Genomic DNA, 17,055 nt, shown 5'->3' with positions numbered 1-17,055 from the left:
TAATTTTAGTTTATTCTTATTCTATTCAATAAAATTAGTCTTAGAGATATAGTCTGTAGCTTTGCCTATAAGTATAGACTGTATCGCTATTCCCTTAGCACTAATTAGGAAAATGATCTTTAAGCTCTTACTTCTCTGATTAACATTTTGGAGCAAGGCAGAAAATGAAGTAAATGAGAACCTTAATTACCTGTGAAGATTAGGTTGTGGCTGTGTCATTAAGCAAAAGCTCTGAGTGAACCTCTCACCCTCCAGAATGTACTGAGGCAGCAAGCAAAAGGAAGGGGAAATGCTATGACCCTTCCTGATGCCTTTTGTTCTTCAAATACTGTACTTGTACATGTGGTTTGATCTGAGGCAGAAGGATCTTACGATATCAGTGAAATACTTCAAGATGAGTTAATGCGGAATTATTTTATTCTAATTAAACTACTTCCTAATTAAAATTATTTCTTGGGATAAGTGGCACCATTTCTGCTTCAACAGTGCTATCCTATCCAAATTTTCTCTTTTCAAAATTTTTACTACTTTTAAAAAGTACATATTAAAACACAGAAATAAGCACAGAAAGACAGTATATCATATTAGATATTGGAGTTACTATACAAATAAATTCAACTTATTTAAAAATTATTCAACTATTGGCTTGAACCTGCTCCCATTAAATGTTGCCTGAAGGGTTCTGTTTCATAATATTTAGAAACTAAGGGTATGGCTACACTACCTGCCGGATTGGTGGGCAGCGATCGATCCAGCGGGGATCGATTTAATCCATCTAGTCTAGACGCGATAATCGACCCCCGAGCGCTCTCCTGTTGACTCCTGTATTCCACCACCGCGAGAGGCACAGGCAGAGTTGACAGGGGAGCGGCAGCAGTCGACTCACCACAGTGAAGATCTAAGTACGTAGCTTCAGTTGCGTAACTTAGGCTAGGTCTACACTACCCGCCTGAATTGGCGGGTAGAAATCGACCTCTCGGGGATCGATTTATCGCGTCCCGTTGGGACGCGACAATCGATCCCCAAATCGGCGCTCTTACTCCACCAGCGGAGGTGGGAGTAAGCGCCGCCGACAGAAAGCCGCAGAAGTCGGTTTTGCCGCCGTCCTCACAGCGGGGTAAGTCGGCTGCGATACGTCGAATTCAGCTACGCTATTCACGTAGCTGAATTTGCGAATCTTAAATCGACTCCCCCCTGTAGTGTAGATGTACCCTGAGATCGATCCCTCCCACCCCATAGCGTAGATCAGGCCAAAGACTCAAATATAAGTCAACAGAATGGTATATATTCAGTGATTCACAAGAGTTGAGAGCCTTTCCTATAATGAAGATTTGTCACAGTTAGTATAGTAATACCTCAGAGTTACAAACACCAGAGTTATGAACTGACCAGTCAACCACACACCTCCTTTGGAACCAGAAGTTTGCAAACAGGCAGCAGCAGAGACAAAAAAATAAAAATAAAAAAAAGCAAATACAGTACAGTACTATGTTAAACGTAAACTACTAATATAAAGGGAAAGTTTAAAAAAAGATTTGACAAGGTAAGGAAACTGTTTCTGTGCTTGTTTCATTTAAATTAAGACGGTTAAAAGCAGCATTTTCTTCTGCATAATAAAATTTCAAAGCTGTATTAAGTCAATGTTTAGTTGTAAACTTAGCAAAGAACAACCAAAATGTTTTGTTCAGAGTTATAAATAACCTCCATACCTGAGGCGTTCGTTACTCTGAGGTTCTACTGTGGATGGATGGATGGACAGATGGATAGGAGTGATGTAAATATTAAGAGATATACTTAGGTCAATTTTTTTTGATATACATACAAATCATGTGTTTGTGTCCAGAATTACCTATGTTGCATATCTGAAAACTGGGTATGTAATGATTTGTGTTTTTGTGGATGATAGATAGATACCTTCCCCCCCCCCCACCCCACCCCAAATAATCTGAATAAAAGAACAGGTTACTGTATGATTAAACATGCCCTGTATCTGCTTAACAGCTAGAAAGATTCTAAATCTTATAAAGCCTAGCTTGTAAATTGATTCTAATTTAATTCCCCCCCCCCATATAACACGTATATACAAATAACAAACACACCACACCCACAAAAGTGTTTTTTAAATGTCTAATCACTAACAGTTTTACATATTACTTCCAAAACAAACTCAAAACTCAGTGTGGGTCTGGGAAGGGGAGAAGTGACAGGGATCTTCAGCAAGGTAGTTTTTTTCTTTTTCTTACTTGTTTTTCTGTCCTGTTTCTTGCACTTTTTAAATCAGAGTATCAAGTAGGAAGATATACAGCTACACAAATGTTTGCATACATGGTTGAGTACTAAACTGTTTAATAAACACTCAGATAAGTAATATATTGAGTCATACAAAAAATGAAAAATGTAGCAACTATTACAAAACCATACCCCAGGGTGAGCTAACTGATCATTCAGAATCTTCACCTGACAGGGTACAACAACAACAGGAAATGATGGGCAAAGAAAAAGAAAGGCGGAATCTACTTATCGAGGAGTACAATTCAAAGATAGGAGTTCTGAAAATACTGAATCATGCTAATTCTGCTTCTCTGGGCTTGTCTATATGAATATTTAGTTCGCAGAAAGTTAGGGTGTGAATCTATCCTGCACTGCCCTGCTGCCGCACATTATAAATTCCCTACTGCATTTTAATATACTCCTGTTTCAAAGAGGGGTGATTTAAAGCACACTAAGGAACTTTTAGTGCATGAAAGCAGTGTCCATATGGGTACTGAGTGTGCAGCAGTCTAGTGTAGGTTAAATTTACACTCCAGCTTGCCGCAAATTAAGTCTTTGTTTAGACAAGTCCTCTACTAAAAATAACAACAGAAGCTGCCATCTATTTCACTTGCAGCAGGAATAGGTACATAGGTACATGGCAAATGCACACACAAGTTGGTATAAATTTCCTTCATCCTCCTTTTCTCTGTTCCTTCTGCTTGTTTGTTACATCTACTTGTGTCTTGTCTTATCTTAATTAGATTGTGACCTCTTTGGTGCAGGTTCTGTGATTCTGTATGATTGTATAATGCCTCCCTCACTGGGGCCCAATACTGACTGAGGCCTCTAGGAGGCACTATAAGAATACAAATCCCTACTTTAAGTACAAAATGAAACTCAACCTTAAATATGGAGTTGTGACCAGTGCCTCTATAATAAATAAGCAGCAGCTAATGAGTTTTAAACAGAAAGTTGTGGTCACTAATAAAAGGACTCCTGAAGTCTGGTGTTGCAAAATATATTGAAATGTCAAAGTGGATTAGTTCACTATTTTGTTTCTGAACTTTCCCCCTTGATCTGTTTGCTCCTCAGTTACCTTCTATCTGCTAGCTTTGTAAGAGTTCTGTCTTCTTACTTCTAATTATGCTTAAGATTGCAAGACAGAGAATGTTTGGAGCACTAGAGAGATAAAGTCCATCTCTCTTGCAAGAAAGTGCTAAGTACACTGCTTTGGAATGAATGGAAAAATAAATGCAACAAATCTGCCCAGAAAGCTTATTCACTTTTTAGAATTAATAACAATAAAAGACTCCAGTGTCTTTAGTTTGCTTTATAAATATTGCTCCATCTGTTTCACATTTTTATTATTAATATTTATATTATGGTATTGCTTAGATGCTCTTATCAATATTGGGGTTCCACTGAGCTAGTATCTACAGCTACATACAGATTCCTGCCCCGAAGGCTTTGCATTTAAGACCACTTTACCATTGTACTTACCATTATAACTGGCCCAGTGCAGTGATGTATATCCATGATTGTCTGCTATGGCCGGTACTGCATCCACAGATGTTGATGACTGCAAGAGAGCTCCTAGAACACCAATATGTCCACACGCAGCTGATAAGTGTATAGGTGTTCGCCCTCGGCAGTCTCGTAGCAAGGACTTAGCACCATGTTGAAGCAATGCTTCCACACACTCCTCATGCCCTGTAACTGCCTGGAAAAAGAAAGATACAATATGCATGAATGTGCGCGTGCACGCATACACACACGCACACACACGCGCACACCCTGAAGAAAAAAAAATCTGTTATTGCCTTAACATACAATATTGAGAGCAGGCTACTACAAAATAAGCCCAGTCATTTTTACTTAAGTAAGTGGGCATTGCGAAGAAAAATTCAATAATTATTAGCTTAGTGATAGGGTATGTTTTCCTTTTGCGATGGCCTAAAGTGATATGCTAATCCCCAGGGCCTCCTTAATTGTAGTATCTGGCATGGACTTTAAAGAAACAGCTGGCATCTTGTACATAGAAAACACAAAAAAAGGAGTTATTTTCTTCCTCTCTCCAATACTCTCCCTCACCCCCAACAAAAATGATACCTTGGAATGTTCTAGCTAATGTGCTTCTGCAAGTTGAAGTGAATCAGAAGATACAAAACACTGAAGGTAAAGTGCAAAAGGGCAAAAATCGAATCCCTCAAATGCAATAAAAGAGAAGACCAACCAAGCACAGTAGAACACTTAATGTTAGTGGAATTAAAAAAAAAAAGAATCAAGTTCAGCAATGATGCAAACTGCAGACATTCTCAATTTGTATTTAAAATTGATGCACACTTTTTTGGAAATGGCAAAAGGGAAATATTTTCTTACCCCTCTATGTAATGCAGTTCTTCCCCATTTATCTTTGGCATCTACGTTTGCTCCTTTGTTAAGCAATGAATAAACGCAGTCTGTGTGCCCATTGAGAACAGACAGCATCAGAGGAGTCCTGAACAGTGAGACAAAAGAGTAAGATAAAGTTTCCATGCAGGTTACACTTTAATAGTCTAGTGGTCAGCTAACATACTTAAAACTCCAGAAACAACTTTTGTTCTCCTAGAGAAAGCTCTTCAACAACTGATCCATTAGCGAACAGCACTTTGTAAACTAATCACAAAAGCAGTACTGATATTTTGTTTAGACATAAGAAGGTAAACCTATTTCCAAGAGTGTAACATAAAAAAGCTAATTACATCACTAGAGCCTATTTTCTCAGTGTTTAGTGAACAAAGTAATCTTAATTTGTTTCCTGTGGAATGAGGATCAAAATTCTGTGAAATTTACAACTGTGGTACTCAGACACAAACTACATTAATCCTAGTTAGGATATTGTCCCTCCATTTAAAAAAACAAACAAAAAATCACCAGTAGAAAATAATGACTTTTTTTTTGCGCTATGGGATCCAGAAACGATAATGTAAATTACAGGATGCAATATCTTGTGAAAAATCAGAATATGGACTTCTTAAACTTACTGTCCACTTCCATCTTGAATGTCCACTGCATTCTGTGGTTCTGCATTGCCTATCAACAATCGCAAGCATTCTGAATGACCATTTGTAGCTGTAAAATGTTACAAAAACAATCAGCATATCATGTTTATCATCCTTGGGTATGAAAATATGAATAGTATTAACAAAATGAAGATGTCAGCTTCTACTAGAACCATTAATACAAGCACTCATTGGCCATAATGGGGTCAGCATTTATAACTTAATTTGAAAACAGGAAATCTTTGACCTTATATCCAATACTCAAACATGTTTTTTTACATAATTAAATATTCAAAATCCATAGAACTATATTACAACTGAACAGAATGTGATGGTTTCAAGATATGTGCCATTGTTAATGACTATCTTCTTTTGTATGTAAATAAGGATGAGAATAACTATAGGAACAGTTTATGCCTATGTTAGTTTAACAAGAAATAGTGCTTCACTTTCATTCTTTATACATACTCATTAACACAATTATTTATTTAAAGCAAGTGAGTCCTTGTCTAACCTACCACACAGATTTAAATGCTAATATATTGTGTGTGTATTTGTAAGGGATGGGAAGAGAGATCACACTGAAGAGAGGGGCGGGAGAACAGTTACACAATTAGTAGGAGGGATAAGCCAACAAGAGGAAAGTTAGGAAAACTGTATTTAAAAGGAGTTCTTGAGAGATAAAGTTTGCTTCCTGAGCTACTGCACTGAGCCCCTGGAAGTAGGATACACCTCAGGTTGCTCAGCAACGACCTGTCCGGCAAATCTGAGAATGGTGCTAATGGAAGCTGAAAGGAGGGAGAAAACCAACAGAAGAATAAAACTAATGTTCAAAGAGAAAAAAAAAAGTCTCTCTCTCTTATGGCGATCTAATATTGTTTATGGATTGCTCTTTTTACCAAGACATGTTAAATAACATATACTAGTATGCCATTGGCAACTTAACCAAAAAAAAAAAAAAAAAAAAAAGTAAAGTTCACTTGCAAAAAGACAAGAAAGGAATGAATAACTAAGTATCCCTTAAAAAGACATCTTGGGGGGGGGGGAGGGGGAACCACAGGGAGAAGTGAGCGAGGGAGAGAAAGGATTAAAAATCATCATCAACATTAATTTTTTCAAAAACTCAGTAAGAGTTCAGTCACTTAATCCTTAAAGCACTGAGTAAAAACCATCAAACTTCTCTTCTCACAAAACTGCTAGAGCTCTCCAAGATACAGATTAAAAGCAGAGCACTGTTTGATGCCATCCACAAATTATGAGAGGTAAGTTACACAACATATCTCAACACTACAATGTCCTACAAATGGCAGGGCCATGACCATGTCATTCACCCACAAACATCCTAGACAGCACAGCTGTTTGGCATGGAGGGAAATGCACACTGCATCCATTTAATGCAGGGGTAGGCAAACTTTTTGGCCCAAGGGCCACATCTGGGAATAGAAATTGTATGGCGGGCTATGAATGCTCACAAAATTGGGGTTGAGGTGCGGGAAGGGGTGAGGGCTCTGGTTGAGGGGGTGCGGGCTCCAGGGTGGGGCCAGAAATGAGGAGTTCAGGGTGTGGGAGGGGGTTCCAGGCTGGGGTGGGGGGTTTGGGGTGGGAAGGGGTGCAGCTCTGGCTGAGGTGCAGGAGGGTGCACCGGGCTGGGACCGAAGGGTTTGGAGGGTGGGAGGGGGAATCAGGGCTGGGGCAGGGGGTTGGGGCACGGGGGGAGAAAGGAGAAAGGTGAGGGCTCCAGCTGGGGGTGCAGGCTCTGGGAGGCACTTATCTCAAGCAGCTCCCGGAAGCAGTGGCATGTCCCTTCTCTGGCTCCTTCGCAGAGCCCCCAGGCTGCCCCTACACATAGGAGCCGGAGGGAGGACATGCCGCTGCTTCCAAGAGCCGCGTGGAGAGGCCCCTAACCCTGTTCCCAGGCTGCAGCGCCGGATTAAAATGGCTGGCGGGTTGGATCCGGCCCATGGGCCGTAGTTTGCCCACCCCTGATTTAATGGATGGCAGAGGTACTACACTCCTCCAGAGCCCAAGGAAGACATCTAACTAAGGCATTTTCTCTCTCTCTCACTAAGCTAAGGCACTCCCACTACCTCATGCTCTTCCTTATCCTCCACAGTGCAGAACATAATTTAAGACATAATTTACTCTGTTAATGCCACAGAAACAACAGACTGCTGTGCATTATTACATGAACAAAATAATATAAACCCCAAACCAATGCATTTGTCTTCAGCACAACATACCTGCAGCATGTATTGGAGTTCTCTTTACAACATAGTCTTTCACTAAGATTGATGCTCCCTGATTAATAAGTACATCCACACACTCCACATGTCCCTTAAAAGCTGCAAGATCCAATGGTGTCCTTCCATTATTGTTCCTCACATCAAGGTCCAACAAAGACTGCACCAGTACTTCCAGAGCTTGATGGTGACCATGGTAGGCCTAAGGGAATATTAACACAGTGCAGTAGTGTTTCATTTACATCAGAAAAGGACACAATGAAAATAGTGTGTAACAAAAGCATTTAGAAGAATATCTGCGGTTTTAAGTAAAAATCAGTCAGTCATTTTGTAACCAATGTTAAAAACATACTTGCAAATGAACAATCTGTACCTATTTTTATTTAATTTATTTTTTTTATCAGTAATTGGAAGAAATTAGAAAAAAATGTGTCATTTTCCCAGTTTGTTTACTTTGTGTATTTGATAACTCTTTAGGTGCAGTGAACTTCACTGCTTTACGATCAGGTGCATGACTCTTATGCATGGGTCTAGTTGGGGGCTCACATGCAGACTCTTCATTACCCTCTGCAGAGGGCATTTATTTGTAATAGCAGCAGCAAAGCTGAAACTGAAGAGGCAGATGTGCTCATATACTTAAAAAGAAGTGGGAAAACAGGTAGGCCACAACTATGTTCAGTGCTGTTGCGCTCAGGATGCCCACAGGATCTTAAAGGAAGAAGGCATATAGGAAAAACTCATTTAAAAAAAATGATTTTCTATTTTTTTTTTAAAGGCAGGACAAACATGAAGTGATGTATCAAAAATTGCTCTTTTTAAAATTGTCATTGGCAGTGGCCCTTTAACAGGGCAAAATGTTTACAAATAATATGGCAGAGCAGTAAAAACAGAAGTTAAAGCATTTCAAGTGCAGTGTAGTAAATGGAATGAGGTCAATAGATACACAGATCAATTCTTTATCCTATATTATGTTTTTTTCAGATTTTATCTTTTCAGGACTTTATATACCACAGCCCTATAAATCATCTTGTGTAAAAATTAAAGGATGATTAATACATAACCACTGCATTTAGTCTTTTATACAAAACACAGAACATTTTCACGACAGAGTAAGGACCCAATTCTATAAGAAGCTCTGAGTGGATGAACTCCTGGCAAGATCAGGGTCTAAGTGATTACATAAAGACAAAAAAAGTTAGTTTATTGTAATATAGAATCAACTTTTTATTTTAAAAAAAACTTTTTGTAGATTGTATTTTATATTTATGTAATACTTTTTTTCCCCTTCAAAAGAACATGCTAAAACTGGAATGACAGGAAATTCCCTGAGACAAAGTGGGTGAGGTAATAACTTTTATTGCAGAGGTTCCCAAACTTTTCTTATTTGTGCATCTCCTTTCAGATCTACCAGCTGCCCATGAACACTACCCTTCTCATCATTGACACTGTGTGCGTTCTTCTTAACACTACCTTTCTTTAGCCATCTTCCCATATTTCACTGTTACGTACAGATATAGTTATAGTGCGACATATACAACCAAAAAAAACCCCTGATTAAGTTCTGAGCTCAGTCAAATTGGACAGAGGCTGAGCAACTCAACCCGCGCTGTACAGTGGTTGGAGGTGTGGGCTCTCTACGTCAACATCTCTGTGTTCTCACCGGTACATCTTGAAGTAAGTTAATTACTGTATTTTATAACAAATTCTCAGTTTCAAAGCTTCATCTGAATAGCCTATTATGAGAATGCAATAAATAAAATAATAAACTATTATACAATTTCTCCCGCAAGTCTCCCAGAGATGTCTTGTGTATCTCTTTTTGGAACTCCTATTTTATTGGACCAACTTCTGTTGAAGAGACAAGCTTTTGAGCCCCATAGAAATCTCCTTCAGGTCTGGGAAAGGTACTCCCAGCCTCACAGCTAAATGCAAGGGTAGTGTGGCCCACTAACACCTACTAGCCACCTGCAGAAGTGTTAATGGACCGCTCTATCTTGAATGGTCCCTTATATTATGTGCTAATTGCTTATGCTAAACAATCTGTTCCACCTTGCATTTAGCTGCGATGCTCAAAGTACCTTTTCCAGACCTGAAGAAGAGCTGTGTGTGGCTCCAAAGCTTGTTTCTCTCACCAACAGAAGTTGGTCCAATAAAAAATATTACCCCACCCACTTCCTGTCTCTGATATCCTCAGACCAACACAGCTACAGGAAATTCCCCTGTAAGAAAAATAAATAAATAAATAAAGACAGACCAGGTAGTTGTTGTTGGCAGAATGGAGAAGATTTGGAAAGTGATGCAATAAGACTAGAATTGATAACTGTGGGAAATCTACCATGTAGACCTGTCATGATAATGTGTCAAATGCCATGGTACAGCTATGAGAATAATGAACAACTTCAAATGCTGGTCCAAGCTATTAAAAAATAAATAAATAAAAAACAACTGTGTATTTGAGTTGTCAGGGGTCCTTCATACCTCCTTGGGTGTCTAACCTATAAGGGGGCAACACACTGTCCCCATTCTCAGTATTCCAGAAACTGCTCAGACCTGTTTTCTTTTAGTGTTCAGGCTGTATTTTATACTAAGCCTTCCACCCACACCAGTACAATGTAACACCACAGTTTTAAGCCTCTACATCTTTCAGCCCTTCTTTTCTAGGGCCCTAGGAGGAAAAGAGATCTCCCTCTTGGAAGCGCTTTCCTTCTACACTCAGCTAGACCTGTCCTCATCCCCTTTGTAACACTTCCTTCTTGGCCTTTATCAGCTTTTATAGCTAGCTGAGGGCTAATTAGTTTCTGACATCCCTAGCCAATCCTTCTGATTAGCTAATTGTTCAATTAGCCATCACTGGGGAAACTAACTGAAGCTAAGAGAGCTGAGTGCGGACTCACCTGTCAGGTTTCAGCACTCGGTCACAAGCCAGGACTCACCTATCAGGTTTCAGCACTCTGTCACAAGCCAGCTAGTCCCCCCCTTTTTTTCTATTGCTAATTTTAGAAGTCACCTTACTGATGTCCCATCATTTCTTTTGGTCCTGTGTATCAAAAAACACGTGTTGTGTCATACCTGTGCACCATCAATTTTTAATATTTGCTTTACACTTATTTAAAAGGGGGCACTTTTTGATTATTTTAACCTATGATTAGAGAAAAAATATTTTATTCAAGCTTGCTTACTTGGCATTTCACTGCACTTTTATATGATCAGTTTCACCGTTTTCCCTGTGTAGTCAGTTCCTTGATAATTTGTGAATGTCTTTCATGAACAACAGGGGAGAGAAAAACATTTTTTAAAATAAGAAAAGGTGGCTCTAAATAATAAAAAAATGGTAGGGGGACTCAGCAGCAGTTACAGTACTTGAAACCAGTTTTAACTTTTTTCTTTTTTTTTAATGCTGAACAGATTTGATGTTGACAGTGTTTCTTTAAGAGCACATTTACAATTGATACAAAAAATCTTATGCAACTCACGTAAGAGAGCGTGTATATTAAGAATTGTAAACTATTGTTATTGCCTGCAAATAAACCTATGGCATGAATCAAAACTATCTTGTATCAGTCAAAAAATTGTTGTGCATATATCTATATGATTCAGTAGACCAACAATCAATAGCAAATAAAATACTTACAGCTAAGTGCAATGGACTAATTGGTGCTCTGTTGTCGGAATCATTCAGCATGTCAGTACCTGATGTTTCCATTAGCTAGAAGAAATACAAATTTAGATTAAATGCAACAAAACTGTTTTAAAACACACTCTCCAACAACAGTATGGGAATTGCTATCCCTCACCACTTACAGATTAAAATACACAAAATTCCACAGACATGGTATTCCCTCTGCCCCCCAAGTATTGTATAAATGACTATTTCAATCTTTTAAAGGCTTTGGGCTGTAAAGGCAACACTCTTCCTGCATCTCTCCAGCCCAACTAGCAGGTGTTTCATTTGGCTTCAGATTGAACTATTCAAATAAGAAATTCTTCCCAAATAAGATATTTTCTTTTTTAAATAAAAGCAAACAAACAGCTTATCAGTAAGGAACACTGGATAGGTGGGGAACATATGGTAAGGAAGGAGAAGGAAAAGCAACAAAATTAGACAAGGAAAGCCTGATGGACGTAATCCTCAGCAGCAAGGGAAAGGAGAGGAAAACCACAAATTTACATGAAAAGGAAGAGGTGAATCAAGGCACATATAGTATTATAAAGTGAGTTAAAAAATCCTTGTGTGTTTTCCTGTGGTGGCCCATTCAAAATTTGCTTGGTGTATTAATGCAGATTCTTTTTCAGGATTGCAGTTAATACAAAATGGGAAATGACTGCCTAGGAAGGAGTACTGCGGACAGGGATCTCGGAGTCATAGTGGATCACAAGCTAAATATGAGTCAACAGTGTAACGCTGTTGCAAAAAAAGCAAACATCATTCTGGGATATATTAGCAGGAGTGTTGTAAGCAAGACACGAGAAGTAATTCTTCCGCTCTACTCTATGCTACGCTGATTAGGCCTCAACTAAAGTATTGTGTCCAGTTCTGGGTGCGACATTTCAGGAAAGATGTGGACAAATTGGAGAAAGTCCAGAGAAGAGCAACAAAAATGACTGAAGGTCTAGAAAACATGATCTATGAGGGAAGATTGGAAAAACTGGGTTTGTTCAGACTGGAGAAGAGAAGACCGAGAGGGGACATAACAGTTTTCAAGTACATAAAAGGTTGTTACAAGGAGGAGGGAGAAAAATTGTTCTTAACCTCTGAGGATACGACAAGAAGCAATGGGCTTAAATTGCAGCAAGGGAGGTTTGGTTAGACATTAGGAAAAACTTCCTAACTGTCAGAGTGGTTAAGCACTGGAATAAATTACCTAGGGAGGCTGTGGAATCTCCATCATTGGGGATTTTTAAGAGCAGGTTGGACAAACACCTTTCAGGGATGGCCTAGATAATACATAATCCTGCCTTGAGTGCAGGTGACTGGACTAGATGACCTCTCCAGGTCCCTTCCAGTTCTATGATTCTATAAATACAGCAGAATCCCAACTATTCAAAATGCTTGGAAACCATTCAATACATCTGGATAACTGAATTAACAGACAGGGATTTATCAGTTTGTTAGAAAGAATGGTTCCAGCCACTGAAATTCCACTGTACTTGAAAAGTAATTGTAATTAGGCAATTTTTAAATATAAATATTATATTTTCTGAATTGCAAGTACTGAGATTGTAAGCCTCTTGGGGGGAGGGACTGTCTTTTGTCCTGTTTGTACAGCACCTAGCACAACAAGTTCTTGGTCCATGACTAAGGCTCATAGGTGCTATAGTAATACAATAAGTAGTAGTAGTAGTAGTATAAAATGCACATCTGTTCACTGGAAAGCACACAGTTGGACACACCAGGATAAGCAATAGTATTCTGAGACAGAATGCTCCATTGTGCTATACAATACTTTAATGATGATAAAGTGTACAACTTACAACATCTAGAGGAGTTTCACTTGCAATCTGAAATTAAAAAAAAAATGTTTTTAGTTCAACAGGCTTGAAAAAATTGAAAATACAAGTATTAACTCTAAACATGGAAGATATAAAACAAATGTCAAATCGTACACTTTTGTGCCAAGTGCTGATCAAAATCTACTGTGAAGCTGTTATTTAAATTATGTAGCCATTAGTCACTGCAATATTATGATCAAAATATTTCAAAATTAGGTCCTTCACTTTCAAATATGTAAATCTCTCTCAGCTAAAATGTATTATGCTCGTTTTTAATCCACACAAGCTCATATTAAATCAGTTAACACATCTCAATGGTTTTAATACATTAGCTAACAGAAGAAAAATGATAGTTTTTTAAACAAAAAATATTTGGTGTTGTTATCCCACTATCTAGAACAGAGGTGGACAAAATACAACCTGCGGGACCGTCCTGCCCAGCCCTTGAGCTCCCCAAGCAGAGCAGCAGTGTGTCTAGCTCCAGCCAGGCGGCACAGGTGCCAGACATGCTGCTCTGAGTGGCATGGTAAGGGAGCCGGGGCTGGGGGGTTGAATAAGGGGCCGGGGGTCCCGGGGGGCAGTCAGGGGACAGGGAGCAGTTGGGTGGGGCGGAGGTTCGGGGGGGGAATGGGGGGTTGGATAAGAGTGGGAGTCCAGGGGGGCCTGTCAGGGGACAGGGATGTGGATAGGGGTCGGGGCAGTCAGGGGACAAGGAGCAGGGTGGGGTTGGATGGGTCGGGGTTTTGAGGGGGGTAGTCATGGGACGGGAAGTGGGAGGAGGCAGATAGGGGGTGGGGGCCAGGCTGTTTGGGGAGGCACAGCCTTCCTACCCAGCCCTCCATACAGTTTTGCAACCCCAATGTTGCTATCCTACCAAAAAGTTTGCCCACCCCGATCTAGAACAATAATCCTTTCAACCATTTGATTCTGTCTCTAAGTTATTTACATGGCCCCTATTACCACAATATGCAAGTGCGTCATAATCTTTAATGTTTTTATTCTCACAACACTCCGGGGAGGTAAAGTAGTACTGTTATCCCCACTTCACAATTGGGGAAAGGACAGAGAGACTCAGTGACTTGTGCAACATGTGTGGAAGGTTGCAGGAGTAGGGAATTAAACCTGGGTCTTAAATTCAAGGCCAGCAGCCTAACTTAGAAGAACTCTACAAGTAGACAGTAACTATTTCATAGTAAGTTGGATTTTTTTGGTTTGTTTTTTTGTTTTTTTTACCAGTTCAAGACACAAGCGATGACCATAAGCAGCAGAATAATGAACTGCATTGTATCCTTGTTTGTCTCGGATCCCTGGATTTGCATCATTTCTTAGTAAGTATTCCAGGCACCTGTGTGAAGTGACAAATGACAACCATATTAATAATATTAAAATTCAGCTTTTCACTAATTGGTAAACTACTACTTGCCTTGAAAATACAAAAGAGTTCAATTTTATTATATGCAACAAATAGGAGCATCAAATTGCCATGCCTTACTACATCAAACAGTGGTCCATGTATCCTAGTATTCAGAAGGACAGAGAGCAGTACCAGAAGATGTAGAGGAGGATGTAAGACCATCACAACAGAAATATACATAATATGGCTAGGGAGACAATGTCTTCTTAACCCCAGACAGCCAAAGGCTGGCTTATGTCTTGTTGCATGAAGGTTGATGTATCCCAAGTAAAATTTCTTGTTCAGGTCTGGGAATGGTACGTCACAGCAAAATGCAAGGTGCAGCAGATCATTTAGCATAAATACCATAGTTTGCATGGATTGTAAGGGACCATTCGAGGTAGAGTGATCTGTTAATACCTCAGCAGTCATAAGATAAAAAGAGGAGGTTAGTGGGTTACAGATCATGTATTAAGCCATAAATCCAAGGTCTCTGTTCAGTCCATGACTTTTTTTAGTGTCTAGCAGAGTAATGAATTTAAGCTCCCAGGGTTGTCTTTTGAAAGTGTTGTGCAGGTTTGCTTTGAGGGTGAGGACTGATCAGTCACTCTATATCTGACCTCTTTGTGAAAAGTGTTCACCGAGAGGTGATAGGCTGTTTTTGTCTGTTATCATTTTCATGTGCGAGTTTATTTGAAAGCATAGTGATTGTCTGGTTTACCCACATAGTGCACTAAATGCTCCAACAACAACAAACACACCTTTCAAGATCCATGGATCCTACACAAGCCTATCACATGTGGTATACCTCATCCACAACACTAAGTCCATATTAAATTATGTCTACCTCTCATTTGTTTGCTAGCTTGATGACTGTCAAATATCTCTAAAAAGGCTGGAGAAGCAGGACTTTCCTTTACAAAAGCTTATCCCTATTGTTTTATAACTGTCATTTTTTTCCAACTAATTTATCTGATACAGACGTAAGGCTTGCTAGTTTGAGTCCCAGGAATACAAGTATTTGTTAAAAATACTCCGGAGATAGACTACATCTAACACGACAGCACTTACAGCGGTGCAGCTACACTGATGCAGTTGTACTGCTGTAGCGCTTGTGTGGAGATGCTCTAAGCTGATGGGAGAGAACTCTCCCGTCCCTTAAATATTCCACTTCCCACAAGAGGCAGTAGTCATGTTGGCAGGAGAACCTCTCCCACTGACATAGCACTGTCTACACTGGCACTTTGGCCGGTATAACTCATGTCACTCAGCGGTGTGGATTATTCACACCGCTTAGTGACATAAAATTATAACAAAGTAAGTTCTAGTGTAGACAAGGTCATAGACTCAGACTTTAAGGTCAGATGGGACCATCATGATCATCTAATCTGACCTCTTGCACATTGCAGGCCACAGAACCTCACCCACAGACTCCTGTAATAGACTCCTAACCTATGGATGAGTTACTGAAGACTAAAGTTAAGTTAGAGAATTCACCATTTACAATCGTTTAAGCCTGCAAGTGACCCGTACCCCATGGTACAGAGGAAAGCAAAAAAACCCGTAGGTCTCTGCCAATCTGACCCAGGAGAAAATTCCTTCCCAACCCCAAATATGGTGATCAGTTACACCGAGCATGTGGGCAAGACCCACCAGCCAGACACCTGGAAAAGAATTCTCTGTAGTAACTCAGAGCCCTCCCCATCTAGTTACCCATCACCAGCTGTTGGAGATATTTGCTGCTAGCAGTAGATCAGCTACTTGCCATTGTAGGCAACATCATCATACCATCTCCTCCATAAATTTATCAAACTCAGTCTTGAAGCCAGTTAGATTTTTTTTGCCCGCACTGCTTCCCTTGGAAAGCTGTTCCAGAACTTCACTCCTCTGATGGTTAGAAACCTTTGTATAATTTCAAGCCTGAACATGTTGATGGACAGTTTGTATCCATCTGTTCTTGTGTCAACATTGGCATTTAACTTAAATAACTCCTCTCTCTCCCTGGTATTTATTCGTCTTATGTTCTCTATATATACAATCATATCTCCCCTCAGCCCTCTTTCGATTAGGCTAAACAAGCCAAGCTCTTTGAATCTCCTCTCATAAATATGTTTTCCATTACTCAGATCATCCTAGTAACTCTTTTCTGCTCCTGGTTCTTGTTTGAATTCATCTTTCTCAAATATGGGAGACCAGAATTGCACATAGTATTCCAGATGAGGTCTCACCAGTGCCTTGTAAAATGATACTAACACTTCCCTGTCTCTAGTGGAAATACCTTGCCTGATGCATCCTAGCCTTTTTCACGGCTGCATCACATGGCATTTTCATGGCAGCTCACGGTCATCCTGTGATCAAAATTTCTTTTATAAATGGGGAGAAGGTCTTTTAGGAAGAGTGCCATTGTTCCAGAAAGTCATCTCTGGAAACATCTGCACAAACTTTATGAAAAACCACACAAATGTTCCAGAGATTCTATATAGATCACTTACCTGACATTGTCTCCAGCACTTATATTCCAGCCCAATATTAATTTCTAGTTTTATTTGTTTTTATTATTACTATTATTATTATTAATCTCTGTTTGAATGTGAGCCGGACAGAACTTGTTTCCCAACTGATCTTAAGCATACTGCTG

At 39.6% G+C, this 17,055-nt stretch overlaps 1 protein-coding gene across 5 annotated transcripts in view; it reads right to left on the bottom strand.

Annotated features, from left to right (window-relative positions):
• Positions 1–17,055, bottom strand: part of ANKRD28 (ankyrin repeat domain 28) — a 205,414-nt gene that overhangs the window by 19,942 nt on the left and 168,417 nt on the right. For all 5 annotated transcript variants that reach the window (XM_054020034.1, XM_054020036.1, XM_054020037.1 and 2 more), the window contains 7 exons: positions 14,258–14,369; positions 13,007–13,033; positions 11,166–11,240; positions 7,535–7,736; positions 5,277–5,364; positions 4,633–4,750; positions 3,754–3,973 (listed from right to left, as the gene is read on the bottom strand). In XM_054020034.1, coding sequence (XP_053876009.1) covers positions 3,754–3,973; positions 4,633–4,750; positions 5,277–5,364; positions 7,535–7,736; positions 11,166–11,240; positions 13,007–13,033; positions 14,258–14,369 — 842 coding nt within the window. The remainder of the gene's footprint in view (positions 1–3,753; positions 3,974–4,632; positions 4,751–5,276; positions 5,365–7,534; positions 7,737–11,165; positions 11,241–13,006; positions 13,034–14,257; positions 14,370–17,055) is intronic.

This window comes from Malaclemys terrapin, chromosome 2 (genome assembly GCF_027887155.1).
Source record: "Malaclemys terrapin pileata isolate rMalTer1 chromosome 2, rMalTer1.hap1, whole genome shotgun sequence".
Lineage (NCBI taxonomy): Eukaryota > Metazoa > Chordata > Testudines > Emydidae > Malaclemys > Malaclemys terrapin.
This window is presented reverse-complemented; position numbering and strand designations above follow the sequence as displayed.